This window comes from Neovison vison, chromosome 13, assembly GCF_020171115.1.
Source record: "Neovison vison isolate M4711 chromosome 13, ASM_NN_V1, whole genome shotgun sequence".
NCBI classification, from domain to species: domain Eukaryota; kingdom Metazoa; phylum Chordata; class Mammalia; order Carnivora; family Mustelidae; genus Neogale; species Neogale vison.
Window position 1 is genome coordinate 108,457,828 of NC_058103.1, and position 22,690 is coordinate 108,480,517.

General features: G+C 47.3%; 1 protein-coding gene across 4 annotated transcripts in view; it reads right to left on the reverse strand.

Moving 5' to 3' along the window:
- LOC122894293 (myocardial zonula adherens protein) overlaps window positions 1-22,690 on the reverse strand; it is an 89,355-nt gene that overhangs the window by 52,927 nt on the left and 13,738 nt on the right. For 3 of the 4 annotated variants that reach the window (XM_044231909.1, XM_044231911.1, XM_044231912.1), the window contains exons 3-6: window positions 11,923-12,078; window positions 8,448-8,540; window positions 5,178-5,291; window positions 1,890-2,042 (exon numbers count right to left, since the gene is read on the reverse strand). In XM_044231909.1, coding sequence (XP_044087844.1) covers window positions 1,890-2,042; window positions 5,178-5,291; window positions 8,448-8,540; window positions 11,923-12,078 — 516 coding nt within the window. The remainder of the gene's footprint in view (window positions 1-1,889; window positions 2,043-5,177; window positions 5,292-8,447; window positions 8,541-11,922; window positions 12,079-22,690) is intronic. The other variant, XM_044231910.1, reaches the window with a different exon arrangement.

Here is a 22,690-nt window from a genome sequence, read left to right on the forward strand (position 1 = left end):
CGAGTGGGAGAAAAGATCTGCAAATCGCCTATCTGATAACTTGTGTCCAGAACACGGAAAGCATCTTGACCACTCAATAACAAAATATCCGATTTTAAAAATGGGTGAAGGCTCTGACAGAGTTCTTTGGGAAGATATACAAATGACCTAGAAGCACAAGAAATCTGGGCAATGTCATTCATTGTCCGAGAGCGCAAAGCCCCCGGGAGATACTGCCTCACTCTCCTGCATGGCCATCAGCAGTGAGGCAGCGGCAAGTGTTGGTGAGGAGGATGGGGGACATGAGAAATCTCACACAGCTGGGGGAACTGTAGAATGGTGCAGGCATATTCTAGATTAGCTTGGCTTTATTTTTCCCCTGCCATGTGCATATATTATTTAAAATTTTGTTATGTCAGAGAAACAGGGAGGCCTTTGAAGTCAGGTTGCCCGCATGGAGTTGCTGTCCCATTAATTACACTGGCCAAGGAGTAGCCAGGAAAGACTGACGCTCAACTCGTGCAAGCAATCTGAAGTCAGCCTTGCCATACATTCGTGCCTTCCTAAGTACTGCATCTAGAAACGCTCCCGCCTCATCTGGGGAACACTCAGGCAGGGACTCCTAGTGCCGGTCAGGCCCAGCTCAGAAGAAAAGAAAAAGTCAGCAGTACTTTTTGGCTTTTTCAGTAATGCACCCCTTTTTTTCAAACTCTTATTCAGACATGCAGTATATGAAATCATAAAGAGAAGAGCTGCCCTGTTTGAAGTAAAGCAAAGACCACATCTGGTCAGGGTGGTTGTGTATGGCCATTGGGACCAGGCAGACACACACCCAGGGGTGACGATCACAGTGATGACACAGTGTAATGTGGCAACCCCTCCCCCCATGTGAGGTAGCCCCACACGGAGGGGGAACTGCATGTCCCAGTTTGTCTCCCTAACTCATTCCTTTTTTTAAAAAAAAGATTTATTTATTTGGGGGAGGGGGCATGAGAGCAGGGGAAGGGCAGGCAGAGGGAGACGCAGCCTCCCCACTAAGCACAGACCCCCAAATGCAAGGCTCAATCCCACAACCCTGAGATCATGACCAGAGCTAAAACCAAGAGTCAGACGCCCAACCGACTCAGCCACCCACGTGTACCCCGCAACTCAATTCTCAATAGCACCGCCCTCCAGTCCCAATAGTGTCCTGGTTTGAGCAATCCATTATACGGGTCCAGCGCCCATGAGGAAATCTCCTCTAGGACTGCCTCATGCTGTGTTGAACATGACTGGAAAGCCACAGACTTAAGTATGAACAAATTGATTCAGGAAATAATTTACTGAGTGTCTTCTAGGCACCATCCATGGGTCTGCTCCTACCTATGGGTACAAGATCAATCCATGCTTCCCATCTAGAAGGGGCCCGAACACCTCCGAGGCAGGAGAAGCCCTGCCGAGGAACAGGCACAGGCTGTGGACAAGAGGGACACTGCCCAGAGTCCTTGGTCGCCCACGGATGTTCTTCCTGTGTGCTCTCAGACTCTTTCCTCTCACACCACCCAGAAAGACCTTGAGACGTCACAGAAAATCTAAACAGTGAAGCTTCTGGAGTCCCAGGCCTGTGGACACCCCCAGGGTGTGATTGCAGCGCCATGATGAGGGTCTTAGCAGCCCTTGAGAGGCCACTGGGGCTGGGGCAGGAGGGCCCGCTGGGGGTGTTCACGGGGAACCCCAATCTGGACTGACAGCAGCAAACACACAAAACCCCTCAATGCCCGCGAGCCCAGCCCTGTGGGGTTGGCCACAAGAATGCGGAGAACGCCAACTAGGCAAACAGGGGCAAGGAGATGGAATTCCCGAAGATGGCAGGAGAGAGGAGAAAAGGGAACGAGGAGGCAGCTCAGGGGGACGTCAGCGCTCTGCTTTACCTTCATTTTCAGCAGCTGGTTTTCGACCTGCGCCACCTCCAACTGCCTCTGCTTTTCCCGCAGCTGGCCCACGGAGGCTTCATAGGTCTGCCGCAGGTCTCTCATTTGATCCTTAATGTTGCTATTTTCCAAAGTAACATCCACCAGGGTTTTCTAGGGATGTGAAAAGAAATCAAAACCAGAGCCAGTGATGTGAGTAAATGTGGCCAGAGTCAGGCACTGGGACATCCCTTTAGCATTAACCACTGAGAGAGAAGTCAGGCCCCGGCAGCTGCAAGCCGGGGATGCTGGGGTCTGAGGGGCTGCGGGTCCCCCCACGGGGGTCACGACGTCTGCAGCTCTGTGGCTGGGTGGCCAGCGAGCCTCTGCCCACCCACCCCGCCACTGCTCAGGATGGATGGAAATGGACTAAAATGGAGTCTTTCCAAGGAACAGTGTTCCTAAGGCATCATTTCACATTAAAAAAAAAAAAAATGGGTTTTGAAAATAGTAAGGATAGAACAAATCCCATTTTGAGAAGGCAAATGTATAAACATTTGTTCAAATGCATTTATGCAGAGAAAATTTGTTTAAAGACTAGGCTGAGGGCACCTGGGTGGCTCAGTGAGTTAAAGCCTCTGCCTTCAGCTCAGGTCATGATCCCAGGGTCCTGGGATGGAGTCCCACATAGGGCTCTCTGCTCAGCGGGGAGCTTGCTTCCTCCTCTCTCTCTCTCTCTCTCTGCCTGCCTCTCTGCCTACTTGTGATCTGTCAGTTAGAAAAAAAAAAAAGACTAGGCTGAATTTCACCAAAATCCAAATACTAGGCTACCAGTAGGTGGTAGGCTTGGTGGGGAGGGGTATTTATTTCCTTCTCTGTGTTTTCTGTCACTTTCAGATCCCCAGAACAAAATAAAAAAAAAACGTGTTTTGGAGAATGGAGGTGTTGCCTTTTCTCCTTACAGGGCTGTCACCACTGTTTATGGATTGCCTGTCCAAAGGCTGAGGTGCTGGTGAAGCCCGGCAAGTTTGCCACCTTCCCCCCTTAGAGAAGGGTGGTGACAAAGGAGCACCAGGGAGCAGGGTTTAAGGACTCAGACCAGGGCCTGACAAGCATCAAAAGCCTGTAGATTTTTGCTCCCAGCCACCCACTGGAGCGAGAGCGATTGGATTCACACTGGGTTAGTTAACGCTTTGGGTACCACTTGGTGAATTCCTCGTACAGAGAATGGTCTCCATAACCCGGAATCCTTACCACTGGGGACTGGGTTATGGGCACCACCTCCCACCTCCCCAAGTCGTGTTCTACTTTCAGGTAGACAGGGAAACTCTGGGGTTGAACCCATTTTCTAATACGTTTGTTCTCTTTGCAGATGATCAGTCCCTGAAGCTTTTTCAAGTCCTTAGCCTCCCTTTTGGATAAAATGCCTCTCATTCTCCTTGAATCAGGAGAAAGGATTTTTGATGGTGTGATATTAAAAGAAACACAGAAGCCATTTGGAAGCAGAGGATCAGAAAATAATTTGAGCTGCAAGGGGTTTAGAAACCACCTGGCCCAACTACCCCTCTCCAAGGCCCCCGGGCTTTACAGGTCCAGCTCTTGTGCTCATGAGCCTACATCTGGACCCAGAGACCAGGGTTCTAATCCTGGCTCTGCTACTAACTAGACAACTTGTTCAAGGCATTTCTCTCTGCTGGCCTTGGCTTGTTCATCCATAAAACAAGGGGACTGGAAATCATCTTAGCAGCTCCCTCCCATTCTGACATTCTGTGAAATCAAACCAGGGGTCTGGTCTCATGGTCAAGAATAATGAAAATAGGCCAGTCTGACCAATGAGAGAGGTCGGAGCCTTGCAGAAATAAGAACACACCTATCTTCAGACTCGCTTGAATTTCCTGGCTGTGAATAGGGTGCCTTTCTTTTCTCCTTTTTCTCCTTCTCTTTCTGCTGCTTCTTTTTAACAATAATTTTTAATCTTTTCGCAATAAAGCTCCTTGGTCTGCACCATAACTAAGAACGAGTCAGGGTACCTGGGTCAAAGCTGACCCTGTTCTAATGGCTGACCTCAGGGCCTGGGGCACCAGCAGATGGCAGAGCGGAAGAACAATGGGGAAGAAAACCCAGAAAATCAGAACCTATACCAACCAGGTCTGAACTCAGGTGAGGTGCAGCATCGCCCGGTTGGCCAGGAGTGGGAAGATGCCCAAGAGCGAAGGAAAGGGAGCCTTGCCAACCCCCCCGATGGCAGGAGGAAGGGAAAGCCAAAGCTACTGAATAAACCCGACCCAGAGCAGGGCCACGCCTGAGGCCGGGGACAACCGGCACACACTAAGAAGGACCAGGAAAAGGGTGAGGCTCCGAGCCCCCACTGGAAACGGCCTCCCAGACAAATTGGAACAAGACGCCCAGCTGGGCGCACTGTTGTGCCCAGCTCTAGGGTTGGAGCTACTGCTGTAACAGCTGGTGATCCCAACATGAAATCTGTTTATCTGATAAGTTATTTATATAGAACCAGGAAGGACAGTAATGGCCGTGGGACCTTTAAGAGGAAGGTAGAAAGACAAGAGTCAAATGAACTTGGAGAAGAAGTAGAAACTATCATTTGCATATCTGGAGATGAAAGCCAAGGGATGCTGTTTCTGGTGAATGCTTTCAGGTTAATTTGCATATGAGGCACAGGACTGGGGTGGAAGGGTAACAGGGTGGCACGGGCCTGGTGAGCTCCCAGCAAATCAGATGACTCAGGAGAGCAATTCTCCGGGATTGACCACACACATCTGGAGTATCCTGAAGTCTTCTGCGTCCCTGTCGGCTACTCTAGGACATCCTCTGGCATGCACAGGATTTCTTTTCTTGTGAAATAATTTCTAAATTAGGCAAACGTGCTTAACAGCCTTTGGGAGATCCTCGCCACGCCTGACCACAGAATGTCTGTGATTAAGTCTGTCTCTCCTGTGTCTCGGTAGAAATTCCTAAACTGGGGCTGTTTTAGGCGCTGACACTTAAGACCCCCTCGGGTGCTTACTGGAGAAGGGGATGCCTCTAGCGCAGAGCTCAGGATGGAAATTCCCATTTTAACGAAGGCGAAAACAAATAAAACTCAAAGGGTTACAGCCCCTGCTTGGAAGCACTTCCTTTCACTTCCTTCACCAGCGTCCTGGCGGGGTCTCTACCGTGGCCATGCTTGAAGGATCCTGCATGATGGCCCGAAGACACCCCATGACTTGCTTTTCTCCAAAGGCACAGGGTCCACACCTGGTTAGGTGTGCTCGCCCCACCCAGAGGGCACCCAGGCTGACCGACAAGTACCTGCAGGCCGATGGAGTCTGAGGTTAAGGCCGAGTTCGTGGCATTAAAACTGTCCAGGGCTGACGACTGTGTCTGGATGTGATTCTTGAGATACTCCTGCTGAGCCTGGGAAGCCTGGACAGATGATGAGGTAGTTACACAAAACCACATACACCTGCAACAAGCTTCAGTTAGGCTAGAACCTTCTCCTGATAGTCCAAGTAAAGCTTAAGGTTACAAAGCCCACCCACATCTGCAGGGCCCAGAGGGGGAAAGACAAGACACTGTTCCTTCATGCCTTCCCCTGTGGGGCCTCGCTAGGTCCTCACGACACGTGTGGCAGCCAGAACTCCCGCCCTTTATGTGAAGAAAACAGAATCTGAGTTCAGGGATTTGTGCCCCAGCAGCTGAGAACAGGCACAGCTGGACCTGGAATGAAGCTGCCACATCTTCTCCTGCCATCTTGCCCTTTCTAGTGACCAGAGAGAGGAAGCTTCAAGAAGGCGGGGTGGGGGGGTGGCTCTACCGCTGCTGGAGGCAGGGAGAGTAGGGGTGAGGGTTCGGGGCCCGGTCAAGGCTGGATGCCCATGGGGTCTGTGGGCCCACAGGAGGCCGCCAGCAATGACGGAGCAGGTGGTGCCCTGTGTGTGGGGGAGCCCGAGTGGGAAGAGTAGGCCTGACCTTGGGGGCAGGCCGGTGGCATGTTCTCGCTCAGGGGCGAGCTCACTGAGCAGGAACTTTGCAGCCATCATCTGGCTGCAGAAGGCGGGCTGGCCTGCAGCTGGAGGGCACCGTGGCAGACGGACAGTTCCTGCCACCATTCTCGCGTGGGAAAATGGGGGTGTGTGGGAGATGGGGATGGAAAGCAGGGGGCAGAGACTCCCGTGTGCATCTGCTGCAACGCCAACCATTGGCTTTAATTACAGCTGATGGTGTGCGTCCCTGGACGGCAGAGTGAATTTCCACAAGTCAGTGAGGACTCCCCAGACCGCTCCCGGCAGGCGGGGGAGAACGGGCTGGGCTGGGCAGCTCTGTTTATACGCCCCCACCCCTATAATCAGGGCCACGGCTCTTACTTAAGCAGATCATCTCCCAGCCAAGCCACTGGCTAAACTTGACTGCTGCAACCGTGCTTCCTTCCGACAGTTGTTTACCTTTCTGGAAAGTGTGTCATATATACATGGACTTTTTTCTTCACCATTATGAATCGTAAGTATAAAAATCTTTTTTTTTTCCTCACAGGATTTAGCTTGTTTAAACCAGAGGAATGTTATTTTTTTTCTTAAACTCCAAAATAGTACCTTCAAGTAGTTCAAACATTTACCAAATATAAAAGGGAGACACCAAAATCAACCAACCACTCCTGTCCCCTCCACTCAGGTACCACTGTGCCCGCTCTGCCCCTCAACTAAGAATCCTGGTTAATTAGCTTCTTGATTATCCTTCTACGAACTGCTTTCTTATCCAAAGAACTAGCTAAACATACTTATTTTCCCTTCCTGTTTTACATAAGTGGTAGCTCACTGTACATACGTCCCTGTATCTTGCTTTTTTTTTTTTTTTACCATCTACTCTGTATCTTTGAGATCTTTCAGTACCTCTTTCTGAGCTCCTCTTTTTTAAATTCTGCGTAGTCTCTTGCAGAGTAGTAATTTAGCTTACTTTCCCCTTCTCGATGGATATTTAGGTTTCCGGTTTTGTTTCTGTTGCAAACAATGTGATAACTAAGCTCACACCTCTGTCATTTCGTATGTGAGAGTTTATAGAATACATTCTTCAGAACAGAATTGCTAAGTCACAGGGTAGAGACCTTAGAGACCTAAGTAATTTTGTAGATACTGCCAAGCTGCTCGTCTTCGGGGTGATTCAAAATCACAGCCTGTCCAGCAATCGGCCTGCTCCTCCACAGCACGGCTAGTACAGTGTCCTGTCCACCCCCACAGGGATGCCAGGCTCATGAGTAAAAATTACTGAAAGTTATCTATAACAAATATTTTGCCCATTTTTGAGTTGTGGCCTTTTTTTCTTGATGTCTGTGCGCTCTTCAAGTACTCGGAAAATTAGCCTGTTACCTATGATGCGAAGGACAAGTCATTTGGGCTGGGTTTATCATTGGACTTTGGTGTTTTCGCCAGCACACATCTTTCATTTCGGTGTAGTCAAAGTTATGAAACTTTTCTTTTGTAGTTTGGGATGTCATGTCAAGAGTAACAAAGAGCCTTCTCCATCCCAAGAGTATAAAAAAACTCACACACCTTTACTTCTGGCACTTTTAAATTTCACCTTCAGCATTTAAAATTTTGATCTCTTTGGAATTCATCCAGATATAAGCCTGTCATGACATCACATAAGATGTCCCCACAGTGTATAATGACTGGCCCTCCCTTTAGGTTGCTACATTTGTCACATACGGACGTACATTTCTGGGCTTTTTTCATGCATGCTTATTTATTTACGTGCCAATGGGATACTGTTTTAATCTCTGAAGCTCTCTCAATTTCTTGTAATAGTAATAGAACTAGTCTTCTTCATTGCATTTCTCTCCAGAATTTCCTCAACTCTTCATATTTATCTTCTGTCTACTTTGGGATCATCCAGTCCAGTTGCAAAAACAACATAAAATAAAAATCTGTTGGTATTTTTATGGAGTTACAGCACATTCCTACATTAATCTGAATAGTACTGACGGCTTACGATTTTGGCTGTTCCTGTCTAAGCACATGGCATGTCTTTCCTCTTGGTCAGTTTACTCCTAAATATTTGGTAGTTGCTCTTATTTCTTCTTACCAGTTGTTTTTTTTTCTTTAATTGAAATCTATTTGCTCATATCTATTAATTTTTTTACCCTCCTATCTTACAAAATTTTCTTACAGTAGTTTTATTTCATTGGTTCACTTGTGCTTTCTGGGTATATAACCATGCAGTTTGCAAACAGTGGCAGTTTTACGTCTACCTGTCTGACTTTTATACCTCTAAATTAATTTCTCTTGTTCAATTCCATTGGCTAGTCTCTCAGGTACAATGTTAAATAGTAATGATGACGGCTGGTTTCCTTGTCTTGTTCCTGATTGTGGAGGGAATGCTTTTAATGTAAAGATCATTCTTGCCACAAAAATATCCCTCTAAATAATAAATTTAATTCCGTAATAACATTCCCTGAGTTCATTTAAAATAGGATTCCACTTGCAAACAACATCATACACTCAAATATATTCAGGTAGCAGACCCTCACAAGGAGTGCTAAGCTCTACCACCCCTCCATGTTTCCAAGTGACTGAGATAGTCACTTACTGACAATTCCTGGGTGAGCTGTCGAATCTTCTGTCTCATTTCATCATAGTCTCCATACATTCGCTTCCTTACTTTTTCCAAAGTAGCTCTCACCTGCAGACGAGATGCTATTAGAGATCAAGCTATAACATTTTCATGTGAAATTTGTTGAAATCTTAATGACAGGAAGGCCCCCCGAAAACAAAAACAAACAAAAAAACAATTTTAAGAACATGACAGTTTAGGAGATTAAGGGATAAAATCACTCCTGATATCTAGTTAGAAGCCAAGGGAATTATCCAAATAATACCAGTAAAATACATATGCATTATGATTATATATGATTATAATTATTAGTAAAGGTTAATTATCCAAATAAGAACCTCTGAAGAAGGTTTGTTGAAATTCACCTATCAGCTATCAAAACACATTCAGGCAAGATTTACCCCTTTTCCTATCATGCATTTTTAGAAGTAGAAAATTTTTAACCAATTGACTCTATCAACAGCTGGCTAGGAGAACCAAAAAACCAAAACCAAAAAGCCCTCTAATTTTCCCTGTGTCACCTCTGACCACCAAACAGCAATGAAGTATCTGGAATATACAGCAGGGAAGTATGAGCCCGGAGAGACCATAAATTTGAACATTAGTTCCTCAACAATCACCAATAATACACAAGAAACAAAATATAACAAAAGTCAGGGTGAGCCCCTAAACATCTGTTTATACAACCACTGATGAAGTTTCTCTACAGTAGCACTTCTGAAGGATTAACAGGTCCTTAAAAATTTCATAAATAGGGATGCCTGGGTGGCTCAGTGGGTTAAGCCTCTGCCTTCAGCTCAGGTCATGATCTCAGGGTCCTGGGATCAAGTCCCACATCAGGCTCTTTGCTCAGAAGGGAGCCTGCTTCCTTCTCTCTCTCTCTCTGCCTGCCTCTCTGCCTACTTGTGATCTCTCTGTCAAATAAATAATTAAAATCTTTTTTAAAAAATTTTATAAATAAAAACAAAAAACCTTGACCCCATCTCCTCCCTTCTTCTGCTGCCCCTCTGGTTGGTGGTGAGCTCAGGGGTCCTCAAATAGAAACAAAGTCTCCAGGCAGCCCCCTGCAGAGAGCTCCAGCACTTCCCTGCAGGAAGGGCTCCAAGGCAGCAGTTGGTGGGAATGAGGGGTGTGTAGGAGACATTATAGGGGGAACTTCACCTTGAAGCTGTATTTGCACAACTGGCACATGGTTTTAAATCAGACTGCATGTTTATTAGGGCTGACTGTGTACAGGAGATTTCGGCAGCCAGGTGCAATCAAGGTGCCACGCCTTCCCTAAATGAATTCTGATAACAGAGTCTGTTACCTACAAATATCTTGGGAAAACGAGGCACCAAACACAACTCTTCACTCTGGGCAGACGGAATGGCTTTCACTGTAGCCCCAAGCTGGCGCTCATGCTGCTCATCTATGGGCTGTGGGCCAGCTCTCCGGCTGGGCGGCAAATACTGCAGGAAGCCAGCCAGGCCAGAGTCACTCACGTCAAGAGAGAACCCACAATCCCGTAAACATGTTTAGGCATAAACAGGCCAGGGATGGACTTGAAGGCAGCTCTAGAAGGTGGGACCTTAATTAATTTTAAGTTGCAAGTCCCAGTGGAAGCTAATAATGCAGGTCAGAACCACCCTGTGTCCTAGACACACATCATCCCTGGTTCATGACCAGCCTCCACCTGCTGTTTTTGTCTTGGGCAATTAGCAACTCTCAGCTCTGCCTCAAAGGCCTACCTGTGAAGCGGTGCCACATTGTCTGAGGTACATGATTAAGTATTTCCATGAGAAAAATAGGGGAGACTAGGATGTTCAAGTTGTTTCTAATATAGGAAAATGCGGAATGAGACACTCAAAAATTACAAGTCCTACTTGGGGAGTATGATTACTGCGTATTTGAGGCTGATGGTTGTCACACCTGTGTTGTGCATTTGTGTGGATAACTTTTTTGGCTTTTTTTCGTTTTCTCTGTTAAATATTTATTATTATTATTACATATAATCAAGACAAGATTTTTTTATTCCTTTTAATTATATAAGTATCCAACTCTTATAAGACACATGAAAGAAGGTGACCAAAACATTAATTATTTTTAATGCTCAATAAGAGATGTTCTTTCAAAAAATCCACACGAGAGCTGACAACATGACTTTGTGTCTTCTCTGCAAACACACCATATAAAAAGCTGGCAGTTTTGACTTCAGGGGTCCCCTCCCAACCTCCACAATCTACACAGGAAAAAACTGAAGCCCAGAGAGAACAAAAGCTTGGCTGGTCCAAACACAGAGGCAGACATTGAACTGAGGCCCAGGGGGGTACTGTACTGCCCCACACTGCTCTGCTTCTCATAAGAACTTTCTAGTCCACTAGACTAGGTGCTCAGGGCCCATCAGTGTCAGAGAAACTCATTTCCTCTCCATCTACTCACACTGATGTTGTCAACAAAGGCACTAGGAGGCCGAAAAACCAAAAAGGAATGGAGATGGGTAGATGGATGGATGGATGGATGGATGGACAGATGGACAGATGGAGAAACAGATGAAAAGAAATAAAAAATTTAGAAGGAAACGTTCATTAATAACTATTCTGGTTTAATGGTGGAATTATGGATGATTTTGTTTTCTTCTTTATTATACATTATTATATTTTCCAAATTTCTTTGAAAAAAGTATATACTTTAAAAATTAAGAAATGTAGTATCAAACACAAAGAAATGACATTGATTGGTCCGAGATGGACAGTGTCTACTGTGGTTGACTTCTCAGCATCTGTTTCAACACAACTGATTGGTCTGAACCAGCCATAATCAGTCCCATTCCCTCGCCAGGGGATCCATCCAGGAAGGGCCTGGGAATGGGCCTGTGACCCAATCCTGGCCAATGAGACATAAGGAGAAGCCTAATAGAGGGCCTCTAAAAAAAAAAATCAGTGGTGAGTGGCCTCTTTTCTTCCTCCAGACACCAGGATATTTTCAGTTGATGCCATGAGCCTGAGGCTGAAGGACGGAACCAAGGGAGACTCAGACAAGTAAGACTAGAGCCTAGACATGCCCTGGTGAGAGCCCAGATTTCTTTTCTGAGATGGCTTCTGTGTTTCTTACAACCCGAAGCAACCAAATGTATGCAGTTTTCAAAACTCATGTACTAGGAATGGAGTGTCCAACATAATAACCAAAAAATCTTAAAAGCCTCCATCTCACACACGGAAGAAGGGAGTCATCTGGTCTTCTGAGCATTCCTACGAAGTCCCTCCAGCAGTTCACTCTAGACCTCGCTGCACAATTACATTTAACACTACTGTGAAGATTCGCAGAAACATCTCCATCCAAAATGGTAACGCTAGGAATTCTTCCGAAAGGCCTTATCACATTCACGTCAATGCAATGCTTCCCACTCTGCCATCTAGCATGCTACAAAAGGAGTATCGATAAAACAAACAAACATCCTTAAATGACTCACGTCTCTGATGTAGTTCATCTCTTCTTTCAGCTGGTTGGTGGACCACCCGTACACCACCATTTCCTTCTGCTCATTTGGATCCGATCTCCGCACCACGCCGTAGACAACACCCTGAGGAAGTTTCCTGGTGGGCTCCCCATTGCTTAGGTCAGGCTGCTTCAAGAAGGGAGAAGAGAGGAAAGAAGAATGACAGTTTAGGCCTCTTGGGAGCAGCTGTGACGAGGGGTGCGCTGTGTATGCCGTGCAGGCTGTGTGGGCACCAAGGAGCCAGGAGGCAAGGAGAGGCTGTCGGAGACCCAGTCCACTCTCCCTTCTCCCGCTTGCACCTGGAAGAAGGGCATCTTTCTCAAATTTCTACTGAAGCCCTATCCACCCACCTTAGAGTCCATCTGCAGGCCCCACTGTTCCAGACGGGTGCCCTTCTCATTCTCATGAAGATGCCAGATGGACCTGTGTTGTCCCTCATGATAAGAGCAAGGGTCTGCACTCTCACATTCCCAGTATCCTGGTAATGCCTCCCCCACCACCACCACCACCTCATATCAGCTCCTTTGGATGCCTTCCACCTCAGACCTTATCGTTGAATATGTCCCTTGAAATGCATGAGGTTGAGATACTGGGGGAAGAATGTTGGCTGCCCTCTGGGCTGTGACCATTCATGAAGTAGTTCTGAAAAGCCAGGCGTAGAAGCAGCATGGCTTCTCTCCAGAAGAATCTTCCTGCACCTTAATTCCTTCACCCAAAGCTTTGATCTGTGTTGAAAGGCAAACACTCCTGGGAACGGGTACCATGTCCTGACACATCTTTACAAAATGAAGGCTCAAGAAGCCGGGAAAAAGGGCAGTTAAGATTTGTTCAGCTTCTACCGTAAGCCAGATATGTCTCTTAGCACACTGAATCTTTACGACTGCTCTGTGACAGAGCCATGGTCCTCTCCACTTGACAGCTGAGGAAACCCAAGTTCAGAGACGTTAAATAGCTTGCTTCCAGCCACACATCTTGATTCAAGGCCAACTCTCTTGACACCAAGTATGCTGCAGGCTTTGACAGGTGCAGGAGGAGTGAGTAAGAGCCCCCATGAGGGAGAAGGAAGGGCAGGACAAAACCAGGGACTGAGATGTCACAGACAAACCAACCTATGTCCATTCTCCCCTGGGGCTGACCCTGGTACCTTGACAATCACAGTACAGAAGCCTGAATTCCATACTGGCAACTCTGTTCTCCCACGAATTTTTTTTAAAGATTTTATTTATTTACTTACTTATTTACTTATTATTATTATTTTTTTAATTGAACATGAGCAGCGGAAAGGATGGAGGGAGGAGAGATTCTCAGACTCTGTGCAGAGCTCGACTCAGGGCTCGATTCCACAGCCCTGAGATCACAACCTGAACCAACATCAAAGGTCGGATGCTTAACTGACTGAGCACCCCCAGGCACCCCATCCACCAATCTTTAAACCACCTTCGTGTAAATTCCTTCCATGCACTCGCAAAATATTTTTGGCATACAAAACTGTAACTTACATTTTAAAAATCATTCATTTTTGGCAGACTAAAAACTTTGTAATCCCATTCATTGAAAGTTTGTCAAAGAAAAGTCTAAAAAGACACAGGACAAATTATTAATAGTGATAACCTCTAAGGAGGGGATAGTGGGGGGGGGCAGGAGAACTGGGTATCAGAATATCTTTCAATTCTTTCTTTATACCCGTTTGTATTGCTTATCTGTCTGGGTTGGGAGCTTTAAAAACAAAAACAAGAAAAACAACAAAAAAAAACCCACCTAGAAAACAAAATATCCATTGCTTCTCACCCTTCTGTACATATTTGGCAAGAGATGGGATATGGGGGGTTCTGACACTGTATTTGCTTCCAGAAAATGATTCCACTGGAGTCCATGGTGCGGGGGTCCCACAGGCACTAATGCAACTCTTGAAATCTGTACGTAAATTTAGGTGAAGAGGCTGTTCCATGGCTCTTGGTGGAGTGACAAGCTGGGATTCCAGGCCCCAATTTCCCAGACAGAGAATTAGGAAGAGGAAAAGCTGTAAAGAAAATCCCGGCAGACCAGGCAACAAAAGCAGGCTCTTTCTGTCAGACTCCACCCAGTTCCTGAAAAACAAGCTGATGAGGACAGGGGCCTCGGTGAAAGGCATTTCTGGCTTTCAGGAAAACGCTCAGGTGGCTGCATCCAGAGGACTCTGCCCTCCTGCCCGGTGGAGGGACAGGGACCACCACCCTTGGAGGAAAACACACACAAGGTCACAACAAGGTCTGTGAAACATGGCTTTAGAGGGTGATGTCTCCAACAGTCACACACATGGAAAGACATCATCTGTGAAGAGGAAAACAGTCATTTCCGGGTTCTTGGATTATTTTTGTTTTTAATGTATGTTTGTGTGTAGAAAACATCTAGAAGGATGGAATCCAGACTTTTAATCCCAGTGGCCTCCGTTAGAACGGGATTTCATTTTTTCCCCCTTATGCTTCTGTGGGTTAGATTTTTAACCAGAAGAAAGGGGGGGGACGTCATTTTTGAGTGAATAACTTACATTTCAATTTTCCAAACACTAAAAAAGTTCTTACAAAGCCAGGGACTAAATAAAGAGTCCAGAGAAGGGCCCAGCCCAGGACTCTGCTCAGGAGCAAGGCCATCCTCACAGGTCACTCCATACAGAGAGGGTTCCCCAGGCAGTGTGACAGGGAAATGGAGGGGAGGCTGGTGAAGAGTGAGCAGGGGACAAGTATTTGTCTGTTTTATTGTGCAGCATCTTCTCTCATCCTCACAGTAAGCCGGCCACATAAATATTATTAGTTCTTCCAAGGTGGCGACATTAAGTGCCTGAGGACATCTCCCCAAATCTAAGCTCTTCCCTTTGACCATGAAATCTTCAAAATAGCTAAGAGTCAAGAGCGAAACTGAATCTCACGTCTCCATGGGGCAGCTCAGACCTCAGGGGCAGGGCAGCCGAGAGCTGGGGTCCCAGTCCTGTCAGGGCCACCGGGAAGAGGCAGGCTCAGCACGGCAGGCTCCCGTCCAGCCTCCTGGGCTCCGCCTTTCCCTCCGGCCCTCACCCCCAACCTCCTTTCTGTCCTTTATCAACCTCCTTCTTGTCACAGGGCACTACACGGGCCATTCCCTCTGTGTGCAGTGCCCATGGCCGGGCCGAAATGTCTCCCCGTTGAGGACGTCCTCACTCACCCTTCAGACTGGTTAGGTCTCTGCACCCTCATAACCACGAGAGGGTATTAGTATCCTCATACACGGAAGGCCTGCTTGTCTATTCGCTGAGCCTTGCAGTCTTCTTTTCTATCATGATCCCTGACACCTGATAGTGACAGACACTTAGTGACTTTCTCAATAGATATTTGCTGAATGAAGAGGGAGCTTTAAAGCTGGAAGAAATTCTGGGGACTTTTCCAGATTATGTCAATATGGCCCAGCCAGAGGGAATATCCTCTGCTTTTCTTAGAGGGAGGGACAGGGAACTGATTTTGCCCCGGTCATAAAATTCCTATCAGAGCAGTGGCAAAGGAGCCCGAGACTGCTATCGTTCTGACAAAATGTCTGCATGATGTGGGACATGGAAAAAAAAAAAATGGAAAAAAGAGCTGCCATGTTTAGCACTGTGTCTGTGACTGCGTATTTCTCCTCTCAGGTCCTTTAAAATATCTCCCTATAAGATAAATATTAGTTTTTTAGGCATGATAACAGCACTGGGATTGTATTAAGAGATAGCCTTTATCGTTCAGAGAAACATGCTTAAATATTTATGATATCTGGGATACGGGCAGAGGAAACGGATGAGAGTGCAGACAGGGCAGGACTGAGCCTGGGCTGAGAGCTCAGGGGCTGGGTGAAGGGTCAGGGATTCAGCATCCCATTCGGTCTCCTCCTTATACGTTTGAAATTCTCTGTAATTAAAAGTTTTTTTTTTTTTAACTTCTTTCTAATGCTGCTTGGTTGGTATTACAATATCAAATTCTTAAAAATATAGTTGGCCCATGAAAAGCCCCTCGGGCATGAAATAATACTAGGCAAAACTGCTTTGAAAACCAACACCCGAACAAAGGCACAAAATGAAAAGAGGGTTGATGCCAAAGACGGGAAAAACTACCATCTGACCGAAATGCATCCATGACCCCCACGTGAGATGCGTAATTAACAACAGGCAGAATCCGAGAAACATACAGAGAATCTCTCAGTTAAACTGTTCCCCGGGATGTGCTCATAGCCGAAAATTTACCGACAGGCTCTTCTACCAGAGATGAATGTACCGGAAAGTGCCTTCAAGAGGAGGAGAAACTACAGAAAAGTAACGCCGCCTACGTTCCTACTGCAAGGGCTTTAGGGCTGCTGAAAGGGCCAGACCATATTTCCCAAACCCTAACTCCAAATAAAGGATTTCCCATGAGATAAGCTCCATAATTCGGGGACTAGAGCTGCCATATTCACCATTTTATTCCCAATACTCGACATAAAGAGACGCTCAATAAGTACGTTTTGAAAGAAGAGGGAAGACAGAATATTGGAAAGAGCTGGAGCATCTGGTCACGCAAAACACTCATCTATGCAAAGGAAGAAAATCCTTTGGTCAAGAAGTGTTCTCAGGGAAGAAATACCTTCAGACACACACAGTTTAACATAAATTCAAACCAATGGTGGTAACCTGCCCCAGGCAGCCCCTAGCCCCAGAGGCCAGGATGGGCAGCTGGTCTCTTGTTCAGGCTGCCAATGCGACTTAGATGGATGATGACATGAACTAAATGACATGCAAACTGGAAGCCAAGTTATCTCCAAAACCTTTTGCTTTGACCCACTTCTTCCAGCCAGAGGGCAGTAGCTGACCCAGGGATGGCTGAGCTGAGCCAGGGGTGTCCTACCCACCTTGCAGGCAGAGGACTGCCCTGTCAGGAATGTGCTCTGACCTGTCTGACCCGTGTGTCCAACCTAGCAAATGAGGAAGGGCCTCTGGGTGGCTCAGTTGTTAGGTGTCTGCCTTCGGCTCCGGTCACGATCCCAGGGTCCTGGGATGGAGCCCCTCATTGGGCTCCCTGCTCGGCAGGAAGCCTTCTCCCTCTCCCACTCCTCCTGCTTCTGTTTCCCCTCTCACTGTGTCTCTCTGTGTCAAATAAATAAATAAAATCTTGAAAAAAAAATTAGGAGTCCCCGGTTATGACTCACAATTGACACTGTTTCATCTCCTTGTGACAAAAATGAACACAACTACCCTGAGAGGCCTTCCCACAGCCTGGGAGGCAAATAGGAAGGGGAGAGACAGCCCAGTCTCCTCAAAGAAATGGCTATCTCCAGCTTATTAAGGTATTTGTTATTTCTGAGAATCTCACCGATGGGAGAGACCATTTTATATAAAATAGTAAACTCATGCTTGGACAAAGACCGATCATTTTTAATGCTTAAAAAGAAGGAGTAGAACAACTCGTAGCCAACCAGAAATACCAAAGGGAGTATAGTTCTAATAATAGTCTCCTGATAGGAGGTAACTTTTTATCACCTTCCAGCTTCTACGCAGACAACAGTTGGTTAGGCTCAGCAACCCCAGGGAAAAGAAAAGACTATCGGGAGGGCAAAATCAGGAACTACTTGGCTGGAATTCAGTCCCGTAGTACGCAGGTCAGGTAACCTTGACTGATAAAATACAAATATCCTCCACAGACCTTCCCTGATAAGAGAAGGTGTGAGCGTGGACGTTCCCACGGCAACACGGCCAAGGCGCAGACCCAACTGGAGCTGCGAATCCAGAGTACCAGCTGCCTGGCCTTGTGCAAGTTACTCACCGCACCGAGCTTCAGCGCCCTGAACAGGACGAATGGGGAGAAAACCACCCACCTCGCAGGGTCGTTCCGGAAATACACAGCATAATATATGTAAAACCCTGTGCATGCTGCTGGGGCTACCCGGAGACATGATTAGAGGTGGGGGCTGTCCATTTCTGAGTATCTGGGGTCCAGCTAGAGTCTATGCATTTGTCGGGAGGCTTCTGTCTGTCTGCCTCTCTCTTCTTGGGTCCTTTTGCTCTTTGCATCACAGCCATCCAACTGGCAGGGACAGTGAGATGTTCACCCCTCAACTGGCCTTGCTGCTCTTCCTAGGGCGAAATCACAATCTCAGGAGGTCAAAAACCAGAAAAGAGCTGTGTAGTCTAGTGCATTTGTAAATGGTACCCCAGCTGTCCTTGGAGTCTGACAAGGCTGGGGCGGGGGGCGGCGGGTGGAGAGTGGAGAGACCGCTGGAGCAGGTGGCTTGCTGGAAACCACAGCCCCTAGGCTCTCCCTCTTTTACCGATGGATTTCCCTACCTAGTCAGCTGAACACGGAGTTCGACAGCTAAAGAGAGTTGGAAAAACGCTGCCTCCAGGCTAACACCTACGTTTGCTAGAGAGGAAACTGAGGCCCAAAGATGCCCTGTCTGGCCCGACCTCCATGGTGGTGGATGAGGGAACCAGAACCAGGACTCAGGCCTCTTCCCATCCTCCAGGGGCTGCTATCTCCAAGAGGCACACGGAGTCCCACACACCATCAGGGCGGCCCCAGCGCCAATCCGAATTCTGGCAGCACGCTCCCTCCCCTGGCAACAGCCACTGCTGTTGTATAAACAGTCACACCAAGGACGGGGACTTAGCACGCTTACTCATCTGGGGCTTTAAAGGGAAAGAGGACTGTAAAGCTGAATGGCAAGGGTTTGCTCCTTTGAAACATACTGGGCTATGAAAGTTCTCGACTTTGCATACATACATACACACGTACTTGCTCTCCCTCACTGGAGTTCTTAAGGATCTAAAGAGCGACCATTTCTGTAAAAACACAGGTCACTAACAGACACATACAGTGGTGCAATATTAGCAGCTACTGAAAATATCATCTGCTTTGGAGTGCCTGGGTGGCGCAGTGGATTAAATGTCTGCCTTCAGCTCAGGTCATGATCTCAGGGTCCTCGGATCGAGCCCCACGTCAGGCTCTTTGCTCATCAGAGAGCTGCCTTCTCCCTCTGCCTCTGCCTGCTGCTCCCCACCCCCTGGCTTGTCTTCTGTGAAATAAACAAATCTTTAAAAAAAAAAAAAAAACAATATCATCTGCCTCAAATTACTTTGTTGCTTTGCACAAGACTTCACCATCCCACAGACTCAATCAGCAGAGCTCAAGTCGGTCTCACTAAAATTCAAGTATTCAGTGAGACCCTGATTTAGCTGATCAATCTGTAATAGCTGGTGTGAGTTCTCTTGCTGCTGTGTGTTGTGTGTGTCCAAGAATACACTACATACAGGTGTGCATAGGAATGGATACATACATTCACGAAATTCTTTGGAAATGATGGGGGTTAATTTCATCATTATGTACACCAATTTGAAGTTTAATGTTCAACAATTTTATAAACATTCTAGTCCATATTTATCAACTCCTCAGTATGAAATGTGTACCCACAAACTAAGAACATTTCCTCTCCCATATTTTTAACAATTTTTAATATATAAACAAAAGCCCACAGCTAAATTATTTGAGTTGTTACTATAATTTTAGATAACTTTTTTTTTTAAGATTTTATTTATTTATTTGACAGGCAGAGATTACAAGTAGGCAGAGAGGCAGGCAGAGAGAGAGCCTGCTTGCCGAGCAGAGAGCCTGATGCAGGGCTCGATCCCAGGATCCTGGGATCACGACCTAAGCCGAATAACCCACTGAGCTACCCAGACGCCCCTTTAGATAACATTCTCAAAGAAACTTGTTTTGGGCTGAACTGTGTCCTACAAAAAAAGAGATATGCTGGAGTCCTAACCTCTGTTAATTCCAAATTTGACCTTATTTGGAGAAAGGGCAAATTAGAATGAGGTCATTTGAGAGAGCCCTAATCCAGGATAATGGGTACTCTCATAAAAAGGGGAAAATTTGGATACACACACATATACTGGGAGAGCATCATGCAAAGGCTAGGGTGAGGCAGCCACACACCAAAGACTGCCAGAGCCACCAGCAGCTGGAAGAAGCAAAGGGAGGATTCTTTGAGAGCTTTCAGAGAAAGCATGGCCTTGCTGACTAACACCTTGACCCCAGACTTCTAACCTCCAAAACTGCAAGCCAATACATTTCTGTTGATTAAGCCATGCAGTTCATGGTACTCTGCAATGGCAGCCCTGAGAAACTTAAAACAAACATATAGATTTAAATATCTATATCTACATATATCTCAAAAGTCATTCTTGAAGCATCTGCTATGTGCAAGGCAGGGAGCTGGGCTCTGGGAGACAAAATAAAAAGACATCACCCATTGCAAATGGCTCGGAGGGAAATACCTACGAGGAACAAATGCAAGAAAACATACCTTCTCACTGGTCATTGGGCAATGGGCATGAGAGATGCCTCTGGAGGCTCACACAGAGAGCATAGGGTCGGAACATTTCCTAAATGCCATTATCTACATTCCATTCCAAACTGTCATGCAGCCTAAACCTTTGTGGGTATGTCTGTTCCTATAAAGGATCCAGATACATATTTTTAAATACCAAAATAATGGTAATGCACTGATGAGACACCTGTATTCTTAAAATACCCCACGTAGAGGACATGGCAAACTGGCCTGGCCACCAGCAGGACAGGTGAGGAAGGCAGAGCTGACGGGTAGCGTGAGCATCTCCCAGCCAGGAAAGAAGGAGCTCTGGGAGGTACAGTCTGCAGAGCAAGGAAGCAAGGCCTGAGGACATGGGTGGAGGGATGCTCAGATTTACAGAGAAGGACATAAGAACATCAAACAAAGACGCCGTGGACACAGCCCAAGAGGAAGATGCCCGACGGGCAGTTTCCAGAAGGGGAATAACTTCCAGAGGGCCTAAGGGAGAAGAGCAAAGAAGGGTCACTGCGCTTGGCATTCGAAAGGCTGAGACTGGTCCTGAGTCACTGCCTCTCTAAGCAATATCACAGGCCACTGTTGGGTCTTTTCATACAGGAAGCTCCTTTCTCTTCGCGCCCAGGCATTACTATGCTTCCTTTAAAGAGAAGGAAATGGAGTAGCAGAGAAACTGTTTCAGAGTTCATCTGGGGCTGCAAAAGGCAGTCACGGGGCAGTGGGTACCTTCTAGAAGAGGACTAAAAGTAGCAGGCAGGAACAGGAAGCCTCCCCATACACCCCTGGAACTGAGACTCCAGAAAAAGACGTCTCTGAGGTGACTGCCTCCAGGAGTCTCCAAACACTCTGTCATGAAGCTGGGCAAAATCCGCCAGGCGCTACAGCCCTCCCTGGTAAGGGCTTCCTCTGTAGTGATTTTGGCCCAACAGGCAGGGGCATGTGTGTGTGGCCAGCTGCCCCCATGGAATGAATCCCAGGGGCTCCAAACACAGTAAACATCACCCACGACGGCGTCAGAGAATAAGGCCCCGGCCTGCCCTCCTTCAGCTGCAGCTCGAACAGGATCCCAGATAATGTCCTACAGGTTCTACCTCATCGGAGGCCAGTCAGGCCTTTCCCGTCTCCCCACTAGCCCTTCCGTGCCAACTTCAAACCCCAGCCTTTGCACACCTCTGGCCCCTCCTAGAAACCCAAGTTGTCTCCACAGGGGGGGCCTTCCGGAGTTCTTGGCGCCCTGCAGTTTTGTGGGCCACCACGTCCCAGGGAGGGACAAGCATGGTGGAGACGAATCCTGTGTCACTTTCAGGGCCTCCTTGCCCATGCCTGACCCTTGACCCCAGAGACTCAAACGCAAGAGGCTGGCTGGGACATGGTGGCAAAGTCACTCAGGACAGCCTCACAGCCACCACCAGTACCTTCTGGTGCAAACGCCACCCAAGGACTTCAGTCCTGGGAAACAGACGGCCCCACCCTCGTCCTCCACTCTACCCCGATTCTTTCAGAGTGAGTCACCACAGAAGGGCGCGTGGCTGCACCCCGGGTCCACCCAGCAGGAGAAGAGGCCTCCTGGTGCAAGCTCTGCCCCAACAGCTCCTGCCTGCTGCTCCTTTCGGCCCTTGGGGGGGAAACGTTATGGTGGGGGGGTCGGGGGGAGAGGGGGCTCAGGCTTTATTCTGGTTTACATAGGAAGGCCTGTGATAATATTCGGATTAAAAAAATAAAAGAGGGTCCTATCACTTTGAAAAGTTTGAAAAGCACGGTTTCAGACCAAATGGGCAAATCGAAGTATAGGACTTGGCTACCAACACCTGCTTGGTGTGGAACACATGCCTGCTTTCCTTGGGAATACCGGGTTCCTCTCGGCGGCACCTCACAGCAGCAGAGACCATTCACAGACATCTGCCCAGGCACGCAGCTTGGGTCTGACTCCGACACACCAGACCCCCCACTTCCCCTGTTGGGCCTGTGGGGCTAGCCATTATGGCCTTGTCCTTCACCCCCTCCAGCCTGGGCCGCTTCCTCAACAAGTGCTCCTTCTCATTCCTCATGTGTTAAGCAGTCCATGAGGCCCTGCGCACAGCTCAGGTCCAGCTCCCTAAAAGGGACAGAAAAGGTGGCAGAGAGGGCAGAAGGGACACCCCTCCCCCACCAGCGGCAGAGCACCCCCCCCACCCCCATCTAGTCAACAACACGTGTCTGGCTGGGTGATTCTGGGGATGAGCTTTTACCCCCAAACTTTTTCTTTGGAGAATATTCAAAGCTGCACACAGGCTGAGAAAATAGTTCAAAGTATCATTATCCCAAGTAAGAAAAGTTAACAGTTATTCAATAATATCGAATATGTGGTTCAGATTCAAAACCGTGTAATTATCCCAATAGGACTTCAACTGATTTTTTTTTTGATCCC